At 58.2% G+C, this 23,987-nt stretch overlaps 1 protein-coding gene across 16 annotated transcripts in view; it reads right to left on the bottom strand.

The window, feature by feature from the left end:
* Window positions 1-23,987, bottom strand: part of MAD1L1 (mitotic arrest deficient 1 like 1) — a 315,585-nt gene that overhangs the window by 252,976 nt on the left and 38,622 nt on the right. For 14 of the 16 annotated variants that reach the window (XM_064593404.1, XM_064593403.1, XM_064593406.1 and 11 more), the window contains one exon: window positions 878-964. The exons of 1 other annotated variant lie outside the window; for it this stretch is intronic. In XM_064593404.1, the coding sequence (XP_064449474.1) occupies window positions 878-964 (87 nt within the window). Of the gene's footprint in view, window positions 1-877; window positions 965-10,462; window positions 10,632-23,987 lie in introns of those variants that run through there. One more of the 16 variants, XM_045875925.3, reaches the window with a different exon arrangement.

Raw genomic sequence — 23,987 nt, 5'->3', positions numbered from 1 at the left:
ACCCCCAGAGCAGGGCTCAGAGAGCTTCTGAGTTGGGCAACACACCTAGGTGCTGGGAGCGGGGGTGCACCCAGAGGGGACAGGGAAGCTCTCGCCCCCAGCCCTCCCGTCAGGCATCTCCTCCATCTGGCTGCTCTGATTGCAACCTTGGCCGTAAACTGCTGATTGCACATAAAGCATTTTCCTGAATTCTGAGTCATTCTAGCAAATCCGCAAACGGGTGGGGGGACAACCAGGGCCAAAGCACAGGGAGCCTGGGGAGCCAGGACTCGCGACCGAGGTGTGGAATGGGGGCAGCTTGTGGGACCAAGCGCTTCCCCTGTGGCGTCCTGTCAGGACAGAGCGAGACGACAGAGCACCGCTGGCCTCACGGGGTTGGGAGGAAAGACCTAACACCGAGAGGGCAAGAAGGCACACAGCTGCCGGCTTCCTGGGCTCCTTCCTCACTGTGCAGCCTGGGCGAGGTCTTCCCGATCTCTGTTCCTCTGTGGGGACCTTCCTGAGCACACAGACACGCACACGCTGCCCCCTGGGCGCCGGGTTCCACACCATCAGGGGGTCACTGGGAGCCCACGCTACAGCAAAGACAGGGTTCCCCAATCCAGGCGCATGTCCTTCTCGTGGCCCCCAAGCACCAGGAAGGCAGAGGTGGCCTGGCACGTGGCAGGGATGACAGCACCATGCCGCCTCGGCAGTCACGGTCACAGGGCAGAAAGGTGGGGCACCCTGCACCCTCCGGACCGACCCCTCCCACTCAGGCCGAGGCCAAGGGACAGTGAAGCAGAGCCACTCCTGAGCCACGCCCAGGGGACACACACGCTCTGGGCTCCTTTCCAAAGCAGACGCATCCCGCGCACACCCGGGCCGCCAGGCCTACCTGCTGGTGATGGTGTTGTTCCGGTCCTGCAAGACCACCTCTCGCTGCTGCAGGTCAACAATGAACCTGGAAAGGTCTTCCGGGGTCCTGTGGGATCAAGAACACGTGTCAGCGGCAGCCACTCCCTGGGGGGGACCTCATTCCGCCCCCGGACGGCCGCCAAGACCACGCCAGCCGCCCATGAGTCACAGACCCGGGACGGGTCGCGTCCCACGCGCCAAGCACGCACCGCGACCTGGGTTTGAACCGCAGCCCGCCCCTGGCTACGTGGTATCAGGTACATTATGTTTACTTGACCCAAGCTCGTTTCAGCTGTAAGAACAGGTCAACAGCTAGCCGCCGCTGTCGGCCCGCAGGGCAGGGGAGGTGAGGTGGAGGGTGCCCGTCTCCCTGGAGCCGGCAATAGGAAGAGAAGCCACAGCAGGCCCCCCACGGACGCTGCTCTGTCGTGTTCACACCCCTCCACACTGCCCCCCTCGGCTCGCGTCCCTGTGGCCACTGTCATCACCTCACAGAGGAGGAAACAGAGGCCCCAGGTGTCCACGGCGGCTCCCGATGCACCCCTGAGCAGCGCTGACCTCGTCTGACCCCTTAGTACCCGCACCAACAACACCGGCGACAGACTTCGACACCCGGCGCGGCGGGCACGGTCCCCACACGGCGCGTGGCATGCAAGCTAAGGGGCTCCCTGGCCTGCAGGTGGCAGCCGAGCTCGAGGCCTAGGGGCCAAGCACGGGGCGCAGCCTCCTCCATCACTGAGGGAGCCACGGGGGTTGTGACAAAGCTACACCCTCAAGACACGCCTCCGGTGGAGAGAGTCTGCCGCAAAGCCACAGGACTGGCTACGGTCACCACGGGGTCCGCAGGCCCTCTCCCCGGCCTCCAGCGGCACCACAGTGCCCGGCTTCAGGGAGCATCCGCCACAGGAACAGGCCCCAGGGGCTCCGCCTCCCACAGCCTTGCCTCCGGACACAGACATGTCACCGCAGCGCCCCCGAGCTCTGCGCTAGTTCACCCTGTGCTCGCGGCGCTCTTCCTCAAGAGGTCTCAGGACAATCCGCGCTCCCTGGAAGAGGGAACCTCCCATCATGCCCCCAGGCCACTCCCCGTCCCGCCTGCCCCCCTCTGCATTCGCCACGGAGTCTCTCGGTGTCCGTCGTCACTTGAACAGGAGCTCCCAGCACCTGTGACGCACCAGCAGTCCATCTGAAGCCCCGCACGCCCCAAATGCTCACACACCTGGGCCTCTACAGTCCACACCCTTCCCGCACGTGCTTCCCGCAGGTGCTCCCCCAGGTGCCCCCCGGCTCTCCCCCTCGCAGATGCCCTCACAAACATCCCTCCCGGCCACCTGAGCAACAGCCCCTCCCTGGGCCTACAGGAACCACTGGGCACAGGAGAGATTTCTCCCCGCGCTCCTCCCCAGACCAGATGACTGTCTGTAAGGACCCTGTGCAAGCCTGAAATCCAGCAACAGAAGGGCTTGAGCCAGCTTTGAATGCCAGGTCCCATTCTTCCTGGAAGCTTCCTCAAGCTTTTCAACCTCGGGGAGTTAAACATATGGGCATAAAAGTAAAGAAATCTTCTCAAGCCAAGAAATATTTTTTTCCGAAACATTCTAGAGATATTCAAGTTGTTGTTTCTCTGTGTCAGTCAGAGGGGTACCCAAACGGTTACTAAGTCCGTGGGATGAGTTTAATGAAAACAAATCTACCAGACGGCCCGCACATCCACATCTGCCCCGCCCCGGACCTCGCTTCGTGGGGGAGGCAGGTGGGTGCCGCATCTTCCGGCCCGGCTCTATCTGCTCAGACCTGAGCGGAGGGAAGGGCCCAGGGAGAGGACCCATCAGCAGGTGGCCACTGAGTCTCTAGGGGTTCTCAGCGACCGAGGCGGCAGCTCTCACCGAGGGCAGGTGACCTACAGTTCCCTCCAAGTAGAAGCCTTCCAGAAATCGGGAGGCCAATCGGCAGAGTCAGGAGCACGTGACGCCAATTCAGAAACAAGCTTCGTGCCCGGAGGTCCAAATCAGCCCCCAAAAGCTAGAAGTCAGACACACGCGCAGGCAGACTCGCTTTCCGCCGGGCTCTCCAATCTCCTCTGAAGTGAAGATAATTCGAAATCAAACAATTTCATAATGAGGGAAAATTGGAACGTTTCAAATCAGGAGAAAAGCAAACTCGAAACGCACCGTGAGACACTCCACCCCACGGACGGCGGGGCCCCCGCACCCCCTGGGACCCCCACCCCGGCCAGCGCACCGGGGCCGCGCCCGCCCACGCACGCACACACTCAGGGCCGGGCCGGGCCTCCGCTCCTTCAGCACAAACGCTCAGACAGAGGCCGTCAAGCGCGCAAGCGCAGTGCGACTTCTGGGGGCCATCACGGGGCTGGCTCCACGTTCGAACGGACGAGCAGCAAACCGACTTCCCCCCCCTCCCCCAGCGAGAGCACTGGCCACGCAAGCATGCTCCACTCGCCGGGGGGCAGCACGTCCGCAGCCTAGGTCACCAGAGCCGTGCTGCCCCTCCCGGACCGGCCGGGAGGGCGGGCGTCCCCCGCACAAACCACAGCACACAGCCCACGGCTCTGGCTGACGCGCCTCGGCAGGCCCTCCAGCGGGCTGGTCCTTGGCCACGGTCCCAGCCCCCGAATCCCAGGCGCCACCATTCAGATGAGCCACCCCCTCCTCGCAGAGCCGGGACGCGGGCTGCAGGGCCTGCCTCCCCCACGTGCCCGATTCCAGAAGAGGAGGCCGCGTGGCACGGCGCCCGCCCCCGCCCCGCCTCAGCCGGCCCGCAGCTGCCGCGGGCACGTCACCACAGCACAGCCCTTCCTCGGTGGCCCGCGGGGCCCCACACCTGCGGCCCTGACCGGTCACTCCCGCCAGCACTCGGGCTCCGCTTCCCCGAACAGCTCGAAGCACAGAAAACCAGCGGGCCACACTCAGGACTCTCCACCCACCGGCTCATTCTCCCCTCAGAGACGGAGAAAAGGTGGGACATCTTTCAGGGAAGGAGACGGCGCGGGTTCGGTCACCGTCCAGACACCTGCAAGCTGACTCGCCGGCTCGACGGGGCTCCTCTGGCGTTAGGTCCAAACCCCGAGGACCCAGGCCTACTGCAGCGCGGCTGCCCGACCACCCTGCCCACTCACTAAGCGCACGCGGGCACAGGAGGAGACGGGAGCCTTTACCCCCGGTTTGTAAGGTACACGCGCCGACCCACGTAACTCGACAGGGGCAGGACGCGAGTGACAGAGACCGCGGGGTGTGACGTCTCACTGTGTAAAGGAGGAATACGAGGTCCGACTCGAAATAAGTAATCACTACGTTAAACTGCCTGGGATTCTGCACACCCTCAGTTCTGCAGCGCTGATCAAAGAGAAAACACGTTCTGTTGGGGGACTGATATGTGTGAGAATTTAGTTAGAAACAGTGCATTTAGGGCAATGGTTCCGGAATGTTCTGTGTGAGAAAAAGGAGAGACAGGTGGGTGGTGCAGTGTGTGGACACTAAAGCCAGAAAAGGGGCACCTGGGTGCGTCAGTCGGTTAAGTGCCCAACTCTTGATTTCGGCTCAGGTCATGATCTCAGCTGCAGAGCCTGCTTGAGAGTCTCTCTCCCTCTGCCCCTGCTCCTGCTCGCATGGGTGTGCGCACGCGCACTCTCTCTCTCTCTCAAATAAATAAATATTTAAAAAATAAATAAAGCCAGAAAAGGGGAGAACCAGGAGGAAGGGTCCTAGCTATGGACGGTGACCTGTCAGGAAGCAGCCCCAGCACGCTCGGTTTACGTGAAAACACGCCCTAAGGACAGGACGTGGGCAGTAACCGGACACTGAAGGACCCAAACGTTAACCAGGTCCCCTGGGGCGCGGCTGAGGTGCATCAGGGAGGCGTCTGGGGCAGCAGAGACAACAGCGCGCGTGACCCGCGCATCCCGAGGTCCCTGCCGATCAGCTCCTTGGGGAGGAAAGCCAGGACAGCTTCCTGGTCTGCTGTTGTGGCTCCCGTGGCCTGGCTGTCCTGCCCCCACTGCCCCAAGGAGGCCCTGGCCACGGACAAGATAAGACACGTAACCAAGAGGGGAGTCCGCACCTGCCAAACGGCAACTGCTCTTCCAGGAACGCATCTCAAGGAAGAAACCACGTGGGGCACCAGGCGGCTCATCAGTGAAGCATCTGCCTTCGGCTCAGGTCATGGTCCCAGGGTCCTGGGACTGAGCCCCGCATCGGGCTCCCTGCTCCGCGGGAAGCCTGCTTCTCCCTCTCCCTCTGTCCTTCCCCTGCTCATGCGTGCTTTCTCGCTCTCTCTCTCAAATAAATATCTTAAAAAAAAAAAAAGGAAACCACCACACGTAGCTAATATGTGCAAATACATATCTGGGTCTCTGCTTTTGACTCTTTGATATATCCCCAGAAACAGAACTGCTGGATCATCCCGCCCTCAGTGTTCTGAGGAACAATGCCACTGTTATTAATGTTAAAAAAAAAAAAAAAAAGCTCGATAACAGAAAATAAGTAGGTTCTCACGGCCCAGCGTGGGTACTATCTACCCCGGACACCTGAGGCCGAGCACAAGAGGGGGGCAGGTGGATGCCGCAGCAGAAGGCACAGGAGAACACGGGGCACACGCAGTGGACAGGGCAACGGGACACATGTGTGCCATCACAGGGCGGGGTCGTCCGGAACGGGAAGAGCGGCCCATGTCCTCGGCAGTCACTCCGGTCCACCCACCTCTCAGTCCGCGGAATCAAAACCCCTCCAGGTGGGCCCAGGATCCGCAAACCAACTCCCCAGGGTTTCTTAGGCACAACTCAGAACCACTGGTCATTTACAGAAAAAGTGGGGCGGGCGCCTGGGTGGCTCAGTCGTTAAGCGTCTGCCTTCGGCTCAGGTCGTGATCCCAGGGTCCTGGGATTGAGCCCCGCATCGGGCTCCCTGCTCCGCGGGAAGCCTGCTTCTCCCTCTCCCACTCCCCCTGCTTGTGTTCCCTCTCTCGCTGTGTCTCTCTGTCAAATAAATAAATAAAATCTTTAAAAAAAAAAAAAAAGAAAAAGAAAAAGTGGGGCAACCTAAGCGGTAAGACAGTCCCACAGACGCTGTAGGGCAAGTCACCAAACAGGTTACGCCATCAAGAAAACCGCCCACTGCACACTTGACAAAGAAAATATTCTCTGAGGTTCTCTGTCAATTTGACGGGCCAACATCAGATTCCAGAATTTGGTCCAAAGGTAAAAGAATCCCAGAAGGCAAGGCCATGAACTCCCACGACCCTTACTTTTTGCGGTCACATGGCCGGCGGCCAGGCCCCTGTGCCGTCATCCACACTCGGGCTTTGTACCCTGGGGCACACACGATGCCACGAGAACAGGAGGGGGGGTGACGGGAGCAGTATTTTGAAATGCCAACATACGTGGGTCTTCTGACAACAAAAACACGCACACTGAGGAAAGCAAAAGCAGAAAGCTGGATCGACTAGACTAACAATGCACCCGTGTGGACAGCAGGGAGAACACGTGTGGGAGGAAGCCAGACCCCCGGCACAGCGGCAGAGCCCTGTTTCTGTTCACCTTCCAAAGTTTCTAACGCTTCTTGTGAGAACATCTGTCAAGTTTTCCTTAAACTCCCTTTGAGCGGTGGAACCTGGGAGCCACGGTGACCAGCGCTGACCCGGTGAGACCACACATCCGGCGGGGTGGCTCAGAGCGGCCTGTGGGCCGAGCCCAAGGGCCCTCCGCCCTCCCAGCCCGGCGGCCGCAGGAAGACCACCGTGGGGTCCTGGGACCCACGCTCTCACGCTGGCGTCCTGGCTGCCCACAAAGGCTGGGCTAGGCGTGGGAGGCCACTCAGGCCTCCCCAGCTTCAGAGCACGGGTCAGGGCCCACGGGCTGGCTCTGCACAGCGCGTGGGGGCCCGAGAGATGACCCGCCATTCTGGAGGCCCAGGCCCCTCTCCCACAGCCAGGCCGATGGCGGCAAAGGAGGCAGACACCTGCGTGTGTGCATGGTGTCACACGTCCCATCTGTGTGCATTTCTCCACCCGCGCTCTCCAACTTACGCAGGCCTGGGGACTGAGCACAGAGGGCGGAAGACGAGGGCCCCGGAAGGCCGGGCGGGGGGGCGCAGGTGGCACGCACCAGGCGAGGAGGAGGCCCGCAGGACGGGGACGCGGGGCCCCCTGGCCTACAGGCGGTGCCCCACCCTTCCTCCCGAAGCACCCCCTCTTCCACCCAAAGGGCCAGGTGAGTCTGGCAGGTGCTCAGGGAAAGAGGGCCGCGTCCCCAAAACCACACCAACAATTCACAAGTCCAGGCTCAAAGAAAACACACCAACAGCATGGGCGAGTATTTACAGAGCGTGCTCTGAAAAGATTCACTGCAAACGGAGGCCGGGGGGGGCACCGCCAGGTCAGAGCCGAGACCAGTGGCGGCAATCAAAGGGATCTGTAACTTCCGATAAGAACCGTGTTACGTGTTGGAGTACAAACAAAAACTAGCAACAGCCCCACGCAGCGCGCTAACTGTGTGCAAAGAGCCACTGGAAAAGCCCAGCTGGAGAGGAGGAGCAGTGAGGCTGGCAGTAAATGGGGCTCGCCCGCGTGTGCTCAACGGGAGAAGGGCATCTGGAAGAGGCGGCGGCAGGAGACCCGGCGGGAGGAGCCCTGGGATCCAGCCACCCGTGGTGAGTGCCCAGTGCGAACACGGGCAGCAGGTGGAGGAGCTGGGCCATCAGGAGGGATCACCGAACACTGCAGGCTCTGCCAGCATCAGATCAGAGAGCACAGGCCAAAGACGTTTACCGGGAGTGCTCTGGGCCTAGCTCGGCCTCTCGGCGAGCAGGACTCGCAGCCCAGAAACAGCACGGGAGCATCAATCCACCCCCAAACTTCCACTTCACACACGACGAGGTGGAAGGCCTTCAGAGGGCCTCCGGATCCTCGACTCGGAGATGACAGGAGTGACAGTTCCCAGCTGCTGCTAAAACCCTGGCTTCACCACAAAGACTTTTAACTCTGTGGGTTTTCAAGGGGGAAACGTCTTTTTGTTCGATCTGCAGCTGAATTTTGACTCCGACTCAGTTGCGTGCAGCCCAGCGGGAGCCTGGGGGAGTCACCCTGCCGGGTGACGCTCAAGGAAAGACAGTCCAGCCCAGCAGCAGCTGTTCCGAGGCTCGTACAAGCAGGTGTCGGGGCTCCTGCCGAAGCCCAAAGGGCCGGTTCCATGAGATCCAGAGGACTCCAATTTCTCTGATGAAGCTCAAGCTCACTTCCAGGGAGCCATTCTCCCCAAGAACAAAGCCCACCAGGCCCAGGCTCCCGGGAGTGGCTTCGGCCAGGCAGGGGGACCTACAACAAGAGGACAAACCCCCCTGCAGAAAGTATGCAGAACCAGGACTGGAAAACACTACACAGCAAGACCTGGCTTAAACCCAAAAGGAGGACAGACATTCACAACTGCAAGCCACAGGGCCAATGGGATGTCCCGTTAAATCAGGTTTTTCTTGATGACGGGGCACAGCTGTGGGGGGGAGGTGGGGCTGGGGTCAGGAGGGATGTCACCAAGTTAAGACAAAGCCTGGTATCTCTCCCAGGACGGGGAAAGCAGCTACTGTTTTCCTCAAGAAAAGGATGAATTCCCTGTGACATGGACGTGGCCCAGGTTCTGATGGGGTCACCCTCAGGGGCTGTTCCTGCCGTACCCAGCCCTGCGGCTACGGAGCTGGAGATCAGACACTCCAGAGAAAGGGACCACTGATGGTCCCAAGGCCACAGGCACCCATGAAGGTCACCTGCCCCTCTCCCCATGTGATATGATGGCCACGTGGCAGACAGCGGCCATCCACACATCTTCTAAAGCTGCCTGTTTTCCCGGATAAACAGAGAACAAGTGTCCTTTCCCCACGCCCACAGGCCCACAGGGCAGCCCACGACCCAGCTGCAGCTGTCCCCCCAAGCAATCGACAACGGTCACACACGGAAACACAGTCACACTGCCTGACAAAGTACTGCCCATAGGCAACCCACCCTCAGGACCCCTGCCCAAGGGGAACGCCCCGGAGGGGTCTGCACGTCCCGTCCCCCTGCCCGCCGGGGCCTCAGCCCCCCTCCTCACTGCCCTCTGCCAGGAGCACGCCTCTGCACAGTATCCTTGCTCCCCGTCCCCAAATCCGCCCCACCCGTGCTCTCCCACCCCTCCCGGCCGGAGCTGGCTGCAAACCTCTGCACCGACACCCCTCTGGCCCTCCCCGTCCTCCCAGGACAGCCAGTTCCTTCTCCAGCTCCCTCGCTGGCCTCTTCCTGCTGGATGCCTCTCGCCCCCTCTTAACCCACCCTGTCTGTGTTCCCCACCCCCTCGCCCCGGGCCGGACCCCCAACAAGAGACTCTGGGTCCTGAGTTCCGGGGTTGCCCACCTGCCTCCTGGACGGCTCCTGGCTGGAGAGCACCTTCCTGGCTCCTCCCACCCCGTTCCTCTCCGGTTTCTCCATCCTGCCAGCCGCCATGACAAGCCCCAGGGTCCCGGGGGCCTTTCTCCAGGTCACTTTCACTCAGCTGCTGTGGCTTCAGCACAGCCCCACACACAGCCGCTCATCCTGGCTCTCCTGTGACCATCCCGGTGGCCTCCTGGCCGGTCCCCTGCATCTCATACTTACCTCCAAGCATCAACCTGCAGGCCGGCAACCACAGCAAGCACTTTAAAATCTAAGTGAGGTCCCACACCTCGTGTCCAACCACGCAGCGCATTCCCCCACGACGCCAGGGTGATGCCAAAGTTGCCACCAGAGATGAGGAAGCCGGCACGGCCCAGCCTCCCACGTGCCAGAGGAGAATGCGAGCACTAGGCCACCTTCAGTATGAAAGCAACAAGACATAATCAAGCACGGCTGAGCTGGTTTACAGATGCGTAAGAAATGTCTAGAAGGACAAACGAGACAAAAACAGTGGCCTCCCGCAGGACAGGATGAAAACTGGGAAATTTTATACTATTCAGAAAACAATCGTGAAGCTTAGCGCTGTAGACTTACTAGTCATGGCCGTTTATACCGAAACCATTGCGGGCCGTCCACCAACGGTGTCCGGCGATGGGTACCAGGAAGACTGACCCGCATGCCAAGCGTGGCCGACACGTGCCAGCAGGAGGCTCCCCACATAAAACCACCAGGACCGTCACTGACCCCACACAGTGGTGGCCGGCTACAGCGAGGAGCCCATGCCTCACACAAGGGCATCGCAAACACGGTAACTGGCACAAATACACAGCACCCCCCCAAGCTGCAGACTTCCTCAAAGGTGGGTCTCCTAATTTGAGTTCTACCTACGTTTCTTACAGACACCACAAATCGTCATCCACGATTTTGGCTTTGTTTCCTCAACACGGACGCCTGCAACCTTCCTAAATCTTCCGACGCCCCCCACCCCCGTCCATCTCTCCGTCGGTCGCTCTGTTCAGCAGCCATGTGCTACCAGTTCTCCTGGGAGGCTTCCCAAAGCGTTCAACGGTGTTTTCATGGAAACACGGCTTCCCTCACACATTTATACGTCATCAGCCCCCCCGACACTGAACGAAGGAATCAGCGGTGCACGCACCGGCGGAGACGGGAGCTTCTCGGGCCCAGCGAGCACCCCGCGGGGGCCAGGCTCGCAGAGGCCGGCAGGGTCCAGAAGGACAGCCACGAAGCACGGGGGCAGCAATGCAGGCTCCGACGGGGCTCCCTCCAGGCTTCAGAGTGACTCGAGGGTGGAGACACGGGGCCCACACGTGTTCCTTAAAGACGTGCTTTTCCATGTATAAAACACTTCAAACATTCACAAAAGGAAAACGAGCACCCGCTGTGCTTCAGAGACAGACGGAGGCCACACGGCAGCTCGGCGGGTGGTGGCAGGAAGGGAAGGGACGAGGGGCGGGGGGGAGCGTCGAGGAGGCCGGGACCCGCCGGAATAGGCCGGGGCTCGCCGGCGGCACACGTGCCCGCAGGTCCCTCCACCGGAACGAGTCCGTGGCTGGAATTCCGGCAGCTGCAGTCCGACCTCCCCTCCGTGGGGCCTGTGGAAGGAGACTCGGTCAGTGAGGTCAGGACTGTCGGGGTCGAGAGGCCCCTCCTTAAGCGACTGCAGCAGGACTACAGACTCCCCCGCGTGGGGACGGTCCACGAGGACAGCCCCAAGGACAGCAAACTTCTGGCCACGGTCAGCGGCGGCCACCTGACCGCACCAGGCGAGGCACCAGATAGATGCTGCCGTGCACTGGCCAGCGACCTGGCTTAACCGCTTCAGGAAAACGAGTTACACGAGTCCCCAGACTCATGTAAGTAAAACGAAGAAACTTCAAACTTCTTCCCCCAGCTCAGGCAGGATTAAAAGGACTTCAAAGCAGCCCGGGTCCCAATTAAGCCAGTGTGACCACCCCAGGGATGCTAGAATATTCCTCTGACTAACAAGAGGCGCTCTTTGAACGGTCTGAGCTAAAAAAAGCTCTCAGAACCTTTCAAACAAATGCCACAATTTTCTCTCCCTGTTCCCTCAGTCCCTGGAAAACTTGATCTTTTGAACACTTTAAAAATTCAAAAAGGCAGCTACGTAGAGGCCCCAAAGACCACTTTCGCCAGGAGCTCGAACAGGGGCGGCAAGCAGGGGGCTCAGGCATAGCTGGGCACGGGAGGGCACGTCTGTCCCCTGCGTGAGCACCGCGGGCAGTTTTGCGGGCTGGGAGGACGGCCGTCCTCTTGCACACCCGAGCTGTGTGCTTCGTGGAGTGCTCCTCCCGACAGCAGGAAGGCGGGGGCGGTGGGAGGCCGGGCTGGCCTCAGGGGAGGAATCACAGCTCACACGGCCAGGTGTACTGCCAGGGGGTGGGCACCCCCGCCCCACAGGGGAAGGTGAGCGAGGATGCGGCGGGAAGGTAGAGTGGGCGCGTGAGCCGAGGGGACATCACGCTCATCTCCACCCGTCCACGCATGCCATGACTCAGACACGCCGGGCCGCCGCTTCCGACTAGCTACTCCGGGCCACGACCCGTCCTGCTCAAGAATTACAAAACCCCGAACAACGAACTCAGCACCCCACCCCCACCCCGGCCCACGAGGCTTTCTTTCAGCAGACAGGCAGTGGATAGCAGGGCAAAGAAGGGAGAGTTAAAGACCAGGTCAGCTGTCTTGCAGGCGACAATCAAAGGCAACGCGGGAACAAAGGATGCTCCCAAACGAGGGTCCGCACTGGGAAGATGCTCTCTGAACCTGCCGAGCAACACAGGAGAAAAGGTCTCAGAACCGTGGAGAAGCAGCAGGCCTGTTGGCGGCCCAGGCCCAGGCAGTGGTCCCAGGAGGGACCCCGCATGGCTGTGAGGCCCCAGGCAGGTTACTATACCTTCCCGAACATGGGTCTACCCAACCTCAGGTGAGGAAGGGACCAGGAGAACAGGACCTCCTGTCCTGATCTAGGATTCTGTTTCCAAAAACAAAAGTGGCCTAAGGATCTGCTCGCTGTGATGACAGGAACAATGTGGAGAACCAGCCCAGGGAGGCCAGGTCCCTGGAGCGAGGGTACACTGAATCCTGGGTCCCTGAGGCACAAACACAGGAGGGGAGCTGTGGGAGAGTGTGGACAGACCCCAGGTCCTGAGGGCCCAGGGCCGGGGCGCGTGGCCCCACGGCTGTGGCTCGACACTTTGGGTTTTACTCCCAGGGTGATCACCAGCCCCTGGACGACCGCAGCAGGGCACACAGCCCTACGTGTCCGTCCGTTTTAAAGAGAAATGGGTACCAAAAGTTTATCCTGCTGTTTGTAACAAGAACCAGAAATGACCCAAATCCCCCACCAGCAGGGCGATGACGGCGGCCACAGAGGGAGCGCTCTCAGCAAGGGGCACAAGGACACAGGACGTATAGGGAAGGCCGTAACCCACACGCGTGGGACCACCATGTCTGCATATGGACCCTGAAAATCTAGGAAGATGAACAGGACTCCCTGGAGAGCAGTCACCTCCCAGTGCTGGGACCGTGAGGAACTGATTTCTAGTTACACGCATATTTCACTGCTTTGTGAAGGACTTGACTCGTGAAATACAGTTAAGAACGAAGTTCTACGCCAGCCTCGTTCTACTCTGTTGTCACGAAAAACAAATATTTATGGAGATGAATTGTTATTTATCTGGAAAAAACATCTCCTCCCTACTGATGGCGCCAAGGAACACAGACGTCCCCACGACAGCCACCCGCCTGTGCCCCATGACAGGACAGACCAGCACCACACAAGGACACGGAGCAACAAGCAGCTGGTCCGGGAGCCACACCGGGGAGGTGAGAGTTTGGGGTGCAGAGGGGCTCGTGGAAGGCTCTGAGAAGACAGGTCTCAGACGAAGCCTAAATGATAAGCAAGTGTCCTCCCAGAGAAGAGGGCGTGGGGCTCGGGCACTTAGGCCACAGGGACTCTGGGCCGAGGCCGGGGAGCTCTGGCCACGACTCCCTGACCTCACGGGATCCAGCGGCGCCAGCAGCAGCTCGTTCCAGCCACAGGGAGAGGCCACGGAGGGAAACTGGGGCCCGACTCCTGGGTGTCACAGAGGGTCACTGGGTGAACAAAGCCAGCCTGATGTCCGGCCCCAAGCAGCATCTGAGGGACGGCAGCCGCCGGGTGCCCTGACCACCTACAGAACCCTGCAGGGGCGGTCGCTGGCGCCCCGGACAGCCCGGGAAGGGCCACAGAGGCAGAGAAGGCTCGGAGGCAGAGCCCAGGGCCAAGGGGCGCCTGTGGGCCGAGCTTGGTCGCAAGGTCAGGTGCTCAGAGCTTCACTGGGAGCCCTTGGGAGGCTGCAGCAAAGAAGGCTCTAGAAAAGGTCAGAGGAGATAGGAGCCGCGAGCTGGCTGAAGAGGTTTAAACCGTGTGGCAGCAGGGCTGGAGCGCCCAGGAAAGTGCTCTGGAGGGGCGGGAAGTAGGGAGGCGGCAACAGACGACAAGAGCCAGCAGTCCAGGCTGGGTGCAGAGCAGCAAGGGTGTCATTCCCAGAGATGGGGCATGGGCCAGACGCTCGGGCACAGAGGCAGAAACAGAGGCGTAGGTCCCCCGCCCCAGGGCGGTCCCCCCGCGACAATCCCGAGGCCTCAGCCGGAATAGGTAACTTGCCAGCACAGGCCCGACTGAGCACTGCGCCCAAACGGCCCGGTTTTCCAGGCTGCTGCAGCCGAGGCTGGCCCAGAGAAGGGAAGGGGAGAGAGTTCGGACAATCCCAGCATTAACACATACGACACCAGGCTGACCGACCCTCCTAGGTCACCACCCCACCATACAGCTCCCAGCACAGTGACGGGGGCCAAACGGTCGCCTGAGGTCACAGCCGCAGGACGCAGCCCCGGAACCGGCACCAGGCTGGAAGGACTGCCTGGGCCCGGGGACCCAGAACCACACACATGCGCACGCACACCCGCAAACATACGACAAGTTCGCGCCCGGAGCTGCTGGCGACAGGTGGGATCCACGCAGGCCACAGACCCCATCGGGAGGGGCGCAGCAGGTGGCCCGCTGCTGGGTCACTCCTCTGGGCCTCTAGGAAGAGTCCGTCCCACCTCCCCCAGTGCCCCCGCCAAGAGCAGGCCCACGGAACAGGCCATGAACGGGAGTCCCCAGGATGCCCGCAGAGACCACGTGTGGGACCGAGCATTTTCAGCAGACACGCTGCTGGGCCAGGGCCCCAGGAGGCTCCGGGGTCCGAAACCCCAGCACCGCAGCCAGCGCTCACCGCGTCACAGGGACAGAGACCACACGGAAGCACAGCGGCACCACTCATGTGGGTGCCTCAGACACCGCGCCGGCAGGAAGGGCGGGCGATGTCACTGCCGGCCCGCTCCCGGGAGGGACAGCAGGGTCTGTGCTGGGGGCAGGTCCTACCTCCTGACCGAGGAGCCTTCTCTCAGCACATCTTCCTCGGCCCAGCTGTCCCTGAAGCAGCAAACAGATGCGGAGGTGCCCGCGCTCGCCACCTTCTCCCAGGACAGTACCAGACGCCAGTCAGCCCGCCAGCCGCGCAGGGTGACCACGATGGACGGGAGCCTGCAGGAAGGCTCATCGTGGGCCCTGGCCTGTGTCTCTCAAATGCTTGCGGGCCCAGAGTGGGGACAGGGCTGTGTTCCATACCCTGAGTGAGGAACCCACACGGACCGGGCAACCCCAGGAGCAGATTCTGGGGCAGAACGGCATTTCCTCTTATTGTCCCAACAGCCCAGTCCCGCGCCTGGCTTCACACCCTGCTCACCTGCCTCCTGGGTCATTCTCAGTGGAACCCCTTCTCCCGTTTATAAAGTACATTTACAGAAGTTATACAAAGTGTAAATAGTCAAACTGGAAGGTTATGAAAATCGGCAGCCCTCTGCCCCTTCCACTCTGTCTCCTGCAGCAAATGCTCTGAATTATCTGAGCCAGTATATTCTCTAGGCGACACGCTTCTATTGCTACCTTGCCAGATTTCTTCCGTTTGGGGCATCATCTAAGACTTGCCGTGACGGACCACAACGATCCAACCTGCACACGCATCACGCACTTCCCTCCCTCCCCGGACGCCAGCAATGACTCCCAGGTCCCGCCCCATCGACAGTCAGTGGCGACCCCAGACGACGGGTCAACACTGTTCACATTGTGGCCACGCAGGACACCGAGCCCTTCCCACGTCCCGTACTGCTTTGTGTTTTCCCTCACTTGCTCAGTTTTCAGGGCACCTGTGTCTAATCCCACCCTGAGCTCTCTGAACCCACATACCCTCCCCAGACGAGCAGATGCAGGTGGCGGCCCATCAGCCCCCTGCAGGAAGAAACTTTCCCAGACCCTCCTCCCCGTGCAGCCTTCTTCACACCTCAGACTCCCTCCGGCTCCGGCCACCAGTTCCCTGGGCCCCACACCCAAATCCTCAGTTTCTCCTTGTTTTCTAATAAAATGCATCCTCCAACAGCTTTCTGGAAAGGGATGTGACAGGATATGGTTTCTGAGATTCTGCAAATCCCAAAATACCTTCGGTAGGCCCCCGCACTGGACTGTCAGTGTGACTGGGAATAGAATTCCAGGAGGAAAACTATTTTCCTGCCAAGTCCAGAATGCACGTGCTCTGTCAGATTCCAGTGCCGCTGTTAGGAGCCCAAAACCATTCTGATCCCCGATTTGTAGGTAACGTACTTCCAGCCTGCAGAAGGCTGGTGGGACGGCCTCTCGGCGCGAACGCTCCAGCGAGGGCGCAACCAGCACCCCTGGGCCGGGCACCGCTCTAAGCGCTCCTTGCATCCGAATATGGTCCACAAGCGCCAGCCCTCGGCATGATCTTCTCGCTTGCACTTGCTGTCCCTTTGTTCTTTCTGGGACATTTCCTCAACTTTTCCAACCCTTGCAGTGATTGCTTCTCACCCCCGCTCCCACAGTTCCGATGGCCCGCAGCTGCTCCTGTTCACTGCGTGCTCTTTCCACAGAGCCTTTCCTTCTTCCAGGTTAAAGCGTCCACTCTCCTCGGAGGACGTCTGCGAGAAGCCTTCTCTTTGCTCGGTCTGCATTTCCTCAGTTGCTCCGACCCACGTGCTGTTCTGGTCCCGTCTTTCAGGTTGGAGCCTCGGCCCAGACGCTGTGTGCGTTGGGGGAGGGGCTGGGGCACGCAGGCGCCGGGTCCCTCACGGCTCAGGAACCAGGGGGCGCCAAGGCCAGCCACCTCGGCCCCAGTTCTGCCCAAGCGCACTGGATCCTGCTCTCTGGGAGGCACCCCACCCCCAAAAACAGGCCCTGGCTGGGCATCCACACATCAACGCCCTCCCTGTGCCACGCGGAGGGCGGGCAGCCGACCCCACTGCCCTGAGGAGGAGGACGGGGGCTCTGCCGGCCTCAAAAGATGGCTTCCGAGGATCGTCCTCCTCTGCGTCGGTCACCGCCAGGCCAGGCACAGGGCGTGCAGCTGCCGTGCTCCCTGGAAACGCGGGGGCGTACATCCAGCTGGCTTGGCTTCACGGCTGCCGGCTGGCACTCTCTTCTCTCTCGGGTGGGCTGTGGCGGTCGGCTCTGCCACGCTAGTCCAGCCTTCCGACGCAGCGCTGTCTTTCCTCCCACCTTGTCCCCGTTCTCCGGGCTCTGCTCTCACACGGTCTTCGCTGCGCCGGCATCAGGCCTCGGAAGGAGACAGGCAGACAATGTCCATGTACCTCCTCTGGCGCCATCCACCCTCCATACCCCAGCCCGCACAGCTGCAGTCAGCCGAGGGCCTCAGGTGGGCGGAACGGCAGCCCAGGTAAGGTGCACGGGGAGCCCGCGAACTCAGGGGTGCTGCCCGGGAGGAGCTGGGCCGTCGGCAGCTGTCAGCCCTGGCTGTGCCCGCAGTCACCTGGAAGGCTGGGTCAGCATACAGAGTAAATGCAAAGCAGGTTTTGAAAAGAGAGGAAATGAAGGGGAAAAACAGATGAAATAGAAAAAAATACCAGAGAACCAACAAAGTCAAAACTAGTTATTGAAAAAGGCTGATCAAGTTGACAGACATCCAGAGATGAAGGCGCAAATCCGCAACATCGAGAAGGAAGAACAGAGTCATCACTACAGATCCTGCACACTCTTTGAAAATTAACCCACAATTCTACCCTCCAGCTCCATCCGTGCAGTCGCAAAGCACAAGACTTCATCCTCCTTACAGCTGAGGAACGTTCTGTATGCATCCGTCTGTCAGTGGGCACAGTTTGGCTCCTGTACCCAACGCTGCAACAGACACTGGGGCGCCTGCATCCTCTCAAGCCAGTGTCTTACGAGTTTTCTCTGGGCAAATACCCAATAGCAGAGAAACAGTCTTAAATGCAGAGAACTGGTGCTGGCCACAGAGGAGGTGGGTGGGGGGAGGGAAACAGGTCAACGGGGACCAAGAGCGCACCTGTCTCCGTGAGCATGCGTGATGTGCACCCAAAAGTTACGTGACCCTGTACGTTGACTACACTAGGATACTTGACACGTCTGCACGCCCACGTACGTGAGAAGCGGAGGTCTGGGGCCATCGACAACACTGCTGAGACCGGCTGCCGCCGGCCAGAAGGACGGGGCGTTGGGTCACTTCCTGGCCTCACCGCCCCGCCGGCATGGGTTACTTTCCAGGCGTGAAAGAGGCCTCCGCACACCAGAACGGCGGGCCATTTCACGGTCGCCTGTACCCTAGGAAACCTGCTCTCTCCTTCAAACTTTCTCCATTTAAAAATTAGCATCTATTAAAAAAAAAAAACCCTACAATTAAAATCACACTGAGCAGTGAAAGAGTGTTCTCCCTGAAGACCATGAACGAAAGCAAGCTATCGCCGCTGCTGCTCTAGAAGGTACCGGGGGCCCTCGCCGGTTAACAATCCAAGGGAAGGAAGAAAAGGCAGAGATCAAGAGGAAAAACCGAAACTGTCTTTATTTGCACACAGCACTATTATTCACATAGGAAATCCTACAGATTCTAAAAACTATTCACTGGCACTAAGAGTAAATTTAGCAGACTGCAAGTCAAGGTACAAAAAACTATATTGTTTCTTACACACTGACTAGCAGCAAATATTGGAAAGCAACACTTTTAAGAGGTCTATTCAAAATAGCACCAAAACTATAAAACATTTAGGCTTCAATTCGCACAAGGCATGCAAAGTCTCTTTGTAGAAAGAAACACCCTGGAAATAAGTGTTCAGTGAGTTTCGTGGCGAGAGCTGTCCAACCGGAAGAATCCTTCAGTGTGAATCTGAGTTCCACGTTGGGGAAGGACTCTGGAAGCCAGAGGCTCCCACGGAAGCCCGTGGGGACCTGCCCGTGCCCCTGAGGCCCGTGAAGCTCTCTCCCCAGGAGAGACACTCATCACAACTCCCTTCCACGTGCGCTGAGCCACAGCGGCACCTCGCCCCGCGAGTCCAGCACCGTCCAGGCCGCGGCGGCCAGACGTGACCGTGGACTTCCGCAAAAGTAAAGACGGCGGGGCTCCGCTCCACACTTACAGAATCTCTTCATTTGGTGGTCTCTGGTACATTCCCAGAAAATTCTGTCACCTGAAGGAGGTGTTCTCTCTGTAACAATCATGCTCACCCGTTCTGATGAGTCAGATGTTAACACCCGCTGACTTCTCTGAAAACTCATCATGCTGACTCGTCTCATTTTTTAACAACGCCTTTTCATCTCGGCCACAGAACCAAGCCAACGTCCTCCTCTGCTGCATGAGTCTTACTTATGATAACCTCAGCCGCCGTTTCACAGTGAGAATTACCGGTAATAAGTTAGACAGAGTCATGAACTGTCCGTCCTCTGTGGACAGCTCTGTCTCCCTCCAAGGCCGGCCTGGAAGCCGTAGGTGCGCCCAGGCCAGGGCTCACATCTCCCGCAGAGGAGGACAGTCTCGGGCTCCCGGAGAAGCAGCAAGCCAGGCATCGTCCCCCTCCTCCCCCGGCCCCTCGCGCGCAGACGCAGACGCACGGCAGAGGCTATGAGGTGGCATCTGCAGACCATCAGGAAACTGAGTCAGGATTTCCTCACTTGTAGTCAAGAGCAGATGACTTCAGACTTCAGCTAACCCATAATGTCACAGGGTAAGAACTACTTACACAGAACTAATGAACCAAAGAGGGACACTTTATCGAGCTTATTTGTGGATGTTGGTTCAAAGTTCTACTTTCTTGGTTCCTTTGTAAGCTTTCTAACCTGCAACAACTTAGTGAACCTGGCTTTGGTAAGAAATGAAGTTTGCAAACACTATCCTACCCTCCTTGCCCTCCCAGATTTGGGAATTGTGATGGAGCCTTCTTACTTCTCCCGGCAGTCCAGGTCCTTGGGCGGTTCTACAAGAACGTCTCTGCTTTTCGAAGAGCACAGAACTGCACCAGCCAACAATCAGCACCCTGCCTGGAGCGTCTCTATCTGACAGCAACTCTCAAGACAGCAGAGCACGGCAAACCACTTGTCAGGGTCAGAGGATGACTGTACCTCGACAGGCAATGCCAACAAGCCCCAGGAACACAGCCCAGTCCCCGGCTCTCAGGTCGTAAGGCCACTCACAAGAATGACAGGGAACTCAGGATATCTAGGGGGGGCCTCGAGAAAAGAGGAGTTCAGCCAAATTTACAGGTATGGCAGGTGAAATCTGGAGGAGAGAATGTCCTAGGCTCGGTTTCCCAACCTGCAGAGAGCAAAAGAAAGCTGTAAATGTCCAATCTGAGATTTCTCACCTAAGTTTCCGTAGAAGTTAACTTTATGCCCGGTTACGACCTCAGGGCTCTAGGGCCCTGCAAGACCAGAGAGAAGGCCTCCGTGTTATACTAATACTCTGAGTACACTCTGTAATACATGTAAGTATAACGCACATCAACTATCAGGTTGAGCCTAATGACCCCAGCCTGAAAGAATCTGCTTTCTTTGAGACTTCCATCATCACAAAGAGGGAGGCAAACCTTCAGTGAGAGCAGGGAAAAGGGAACTCGGTATCCGTTCTCACTACCCCTCAAGGCTTTTCTCATTCCCGTCATCTTTGAGCTATGGTACAAACTGGTAAAAGTGGAAGAAAACAGACAGTAACACAAATACCACCCCCAGAAATATGCCTTCTATCCCGTGAACACGGCTGCTTCCCGGGTCTGGCTTCCTGGTGCCAATTAATCCGCTTCCTACCACTGCAGCTTCGAAACACAGACCAAGCAACACCCGCGGTGTGCCCTTTACGGAGCGGGGGGCGGACAGGAGCACGTTCCAGCGCCATCCACCCCCACCGCCCGGCTCCCAGCACTGCTACGCTCTCCAATACGCACTGGGACCGCAGCTGAACCCGTTTGTTTTCCAAATTTGCTGTAATGAGATCCCACTTCGAAAATAAATAGATGGTACTTTAAATTCTCCTTTGGACCAGTTTTGAGACCTATTGATTCCTCCTTCAATTAATACTCGACACCTCTAGATGAATAAATACAACCTACAAGATCCCGCTACTTAAAATTACGAAACACTGCTGCAAAAAATGAAATGAATGGAGAGATATACCACGACCTGCAAGGGTCAATGTCGTTAGACATCAATTCTTTCCAAATTGGCCCATAAACTCACACAAACTCAATAAAAAATCACAACAGGGTTTTTTGCAGATGCTAATGATCTACCTCTAAAACGTACACTGAAAAGCAACAGAAACTTGAACAGCTAACAATCTTAAGAAAGGAAAACAGGGTTGCCTGGGTGGCTCAGTTGGTTGAGCGTCCGACTCTTGATCTCAGTTCAGGTCTTGATCTCAAGGTTGTGAGTTCAAGCCCCACACTGGGCTCCATGCTGGACGTGGTGCCTACTTGGAAATAAAAAAAAAAGAGAGAAAGGAAAACAAACGTAGAAGACCTACACTGCTCACCTCAAGCCTGAGCATGGAGCCACAGCAATCAAGAACGGAGGCCAGACACAGACCGCCACGAGCACACCGCGTTTATCTGCTCGCAGGAACAACGGTACAGGAAAAGAAGTGACTTCTCCAAAACCAGTGTTCAACGTGATCCAAGTAGGGGTTAAAAAACAGAACCCTGGCTCTAGCCTCAGGCTGCACATGAGATGGATCACACAGCCACACATAAAAGATTAGAACAGAAGGCTTCCAGAAAAAAGCACAGGAAAATTAATTTTCAAGCACGAAGTGGCAGAACACTCCTTAAAGCACAAAAACCACTCACCATAAAGGGAAACCCTGATAAACTGGATTTCGTGGAAATCCAAGACCACCGAGTGTACGCTAAGACGTCAGAAACGTAATGGCCGTGGTTGACTGTGACTATTTCCAAACGAGAAGGGCCTGACGAGGTTCCGTCGTGACAGTCACACAGCTGCCCAGGAAAGCGGGCTGTCCACGTGGCAGCCAACGACAGGAAGGCGATGAGAGACCAGACAATGTCCCAGGATGACCATCTTCATCAGATTGTTCAGAACCCGCGTGAGGAAACACCCGATGTGTGAGATGCCAAACTCGGCCCTCAGCCCCGAAAGCTCCACGCGCGCGCGTGCGCGTCTGTTAGCGTCTTCGGTACACAAACCGCGCCTCCTGCGCAGGTAGCTGCCCGCTTCCCCTCCCGGGCCTGTGCCTTCCGTGCCCCCTCCTCCCAGCGCTGACAGGGGCGCGGTGCTGAGGAGGTGCAAGCTGTCCCCTCTCTACCCTCCCTCCTTCCTTCCGCCCAGTGGACAGCCACAACTGTCCTGTCCCCCGCGCGGGCTCTCCCTTCCGACTGCTCAGATCCACGGCCGGGCTTATCTAAGGCATTCTCCCTTCAGTTACAGTACTTTCCAACTGCCGAACTCCTACTTGGTCCTTGTGGAAAAGTTCCGTATGTTAACAGTCTCTATTTCCACTGATCGCTCTCCTGTGTTTGAGGGACGCTTTCTTGTTTCTTTGCGTGTCTCACAACTGTTGAGAACGGGACACTTCAAGTGCGATCACGTGGCAACTCAGCACCACAAGCCCCAGCCCACGGGGGCTGCCGCTGGCTGCTGTGTATTTCACCGTTGGCGTGTTCCGTGACTTTTCTCCACTACTCCTGTCACGTCTGTCCCTTTGCTGTGTGCAGCACCCAAGTCTGCTCAGCTTGGCCACAGGAAACAGACGTCCCTCAGTGAGCCAGCGCTCCACACCCCCGAGGACAGCCACGGTCACAGAGGCAGGCGGGCACACGCGCTGGGGAGGGAGTGAGGACGCTGAAGCCCCCGGCACGGCGGGCGGGGACGTGAAAGCAGTCTGGCAGCTCCTCACAAAGGGAAAGAAAGAGTTACCCTATGACCCAGCACCTCCGTTCTAGGTATTTCCGCAAGACGACTGAAAACACACACCCACACAGAAACCCGTATGAGAATGCGCAGAGCACCAGCACTCACAATAGCCCGAACTGGAAACAACCCAAGCCTCTATCGACTGATGAGTGGAAAGACAAAATGTGGTCCAGTCACCAAGGACAGAGACGTGCTACAACAAGGAGGAACCCTGCAAAGACAAGGCCCAGAGCCGCCGTCTGACTCCACCCTCTGAGCCAGCCAGGGCAGGCAGACCCGCGGTCGCAGAGGCCGGGAAGGGAGAGAGGGCCGCGGCACCTGAGAGCTACAGCATTCCTTCTGAGGGTCCTGAAAACGGTTCTGGAATCAGGGGCTACAGCAGCACGATCCTGAGAATCCCCAGAGCGGCACTGAGTCACACTCTTTTACACGGTCAGTGTTAGGGAACATAAACTCTGTTTCAACAATTAAACGAAAAGCCAAGCCATGGACTAGGCAAAAATACTGGCAAGCCATATGCAGCCGGCCCTTGAACAGCGCTGCTGTGAGGGTCCCCTCATACGCACATTTTCTTCTACACTTACAGTACAGTGCTGTAAATGAACTTCCTCTTCTTTAAGGTTTTCTCAGTAACGTATTCTTTCCTCCAGCTCACTTTGTCGTAAGAACGCAGCACAGAATTTATATAACGTATAAAGTGTGGTCATCGACTATGTTATCAGTAAGGCTCCTGCTCAAGAGCAGACAGTAGTTAAGTTTTGGGGGAGTCAAAATTACGTGTGGATTTTTCACGGGGGGGCGTCGGCACCCCCAGCCCCGCACGTTTCGGGGGTCGACCCCCACGGCAGACCAAGCCGGGTGGCTGTGACAGGGCTGACAGCAGTCACTCATGCCTGGCGTCCAGCACACAGTTCTCACGAGTGAGCGCAACACACTTCTCGCTTCTCAGAAAGCCACCAAGAGCACTTGCTGCCAGTGATCTGAAGCTTCCAGATACAGATGGGGATCTTTAAAAATCTGTATCTGCCACCATGAGCTTCACAACAACTTCCTATTTTGTAAAGACTTTTCAGCATCTGTTGGTGATGTGATTTTCTTTTTACAACACACAATAAACACGGTAACGTTTAGAAGATCCGCATGACTCCATGAACCGGTATTTCTCAAATGACCCACGTGTGGTGTTCCATAACCACACATGGATAACACGTCCACTCAAAGAACAAGATAGACCAGTGCACAGAACAACGGGTTGAGAAGTCACCAGTGGGGCTTCAGGTTCCGCACTGCAGCGGGCCTCTGACAAACCATCCCTTGCAGAAGACCTCAAATTGCTAGGATGAGGATACGAGCCAAAGTAATCTACAAATTCAGT

The sequence above is a fragment of the Mirounga angustirostris genome, unplaced genomic scaffold, assembly GCF_029215605.1.
Source record: "Mirounga angustirostris isolate CCGP_5_RB_7025 unplaced genomic scaffold, mMirAng1.0.hap1 SCAF_5, whole genome shotgun sequence".
NCBI classification, from domain to species: Eukaryota; Metazoa; Chordata; class Mammalia; order Carnivora; family Phocidae; genus Mirounga; species Mirounga angustirostris.
Note: the sequence above shows the minus strand (reverse complement) of the source record. Positions and strands in the feature narration are given on the sequence as shown.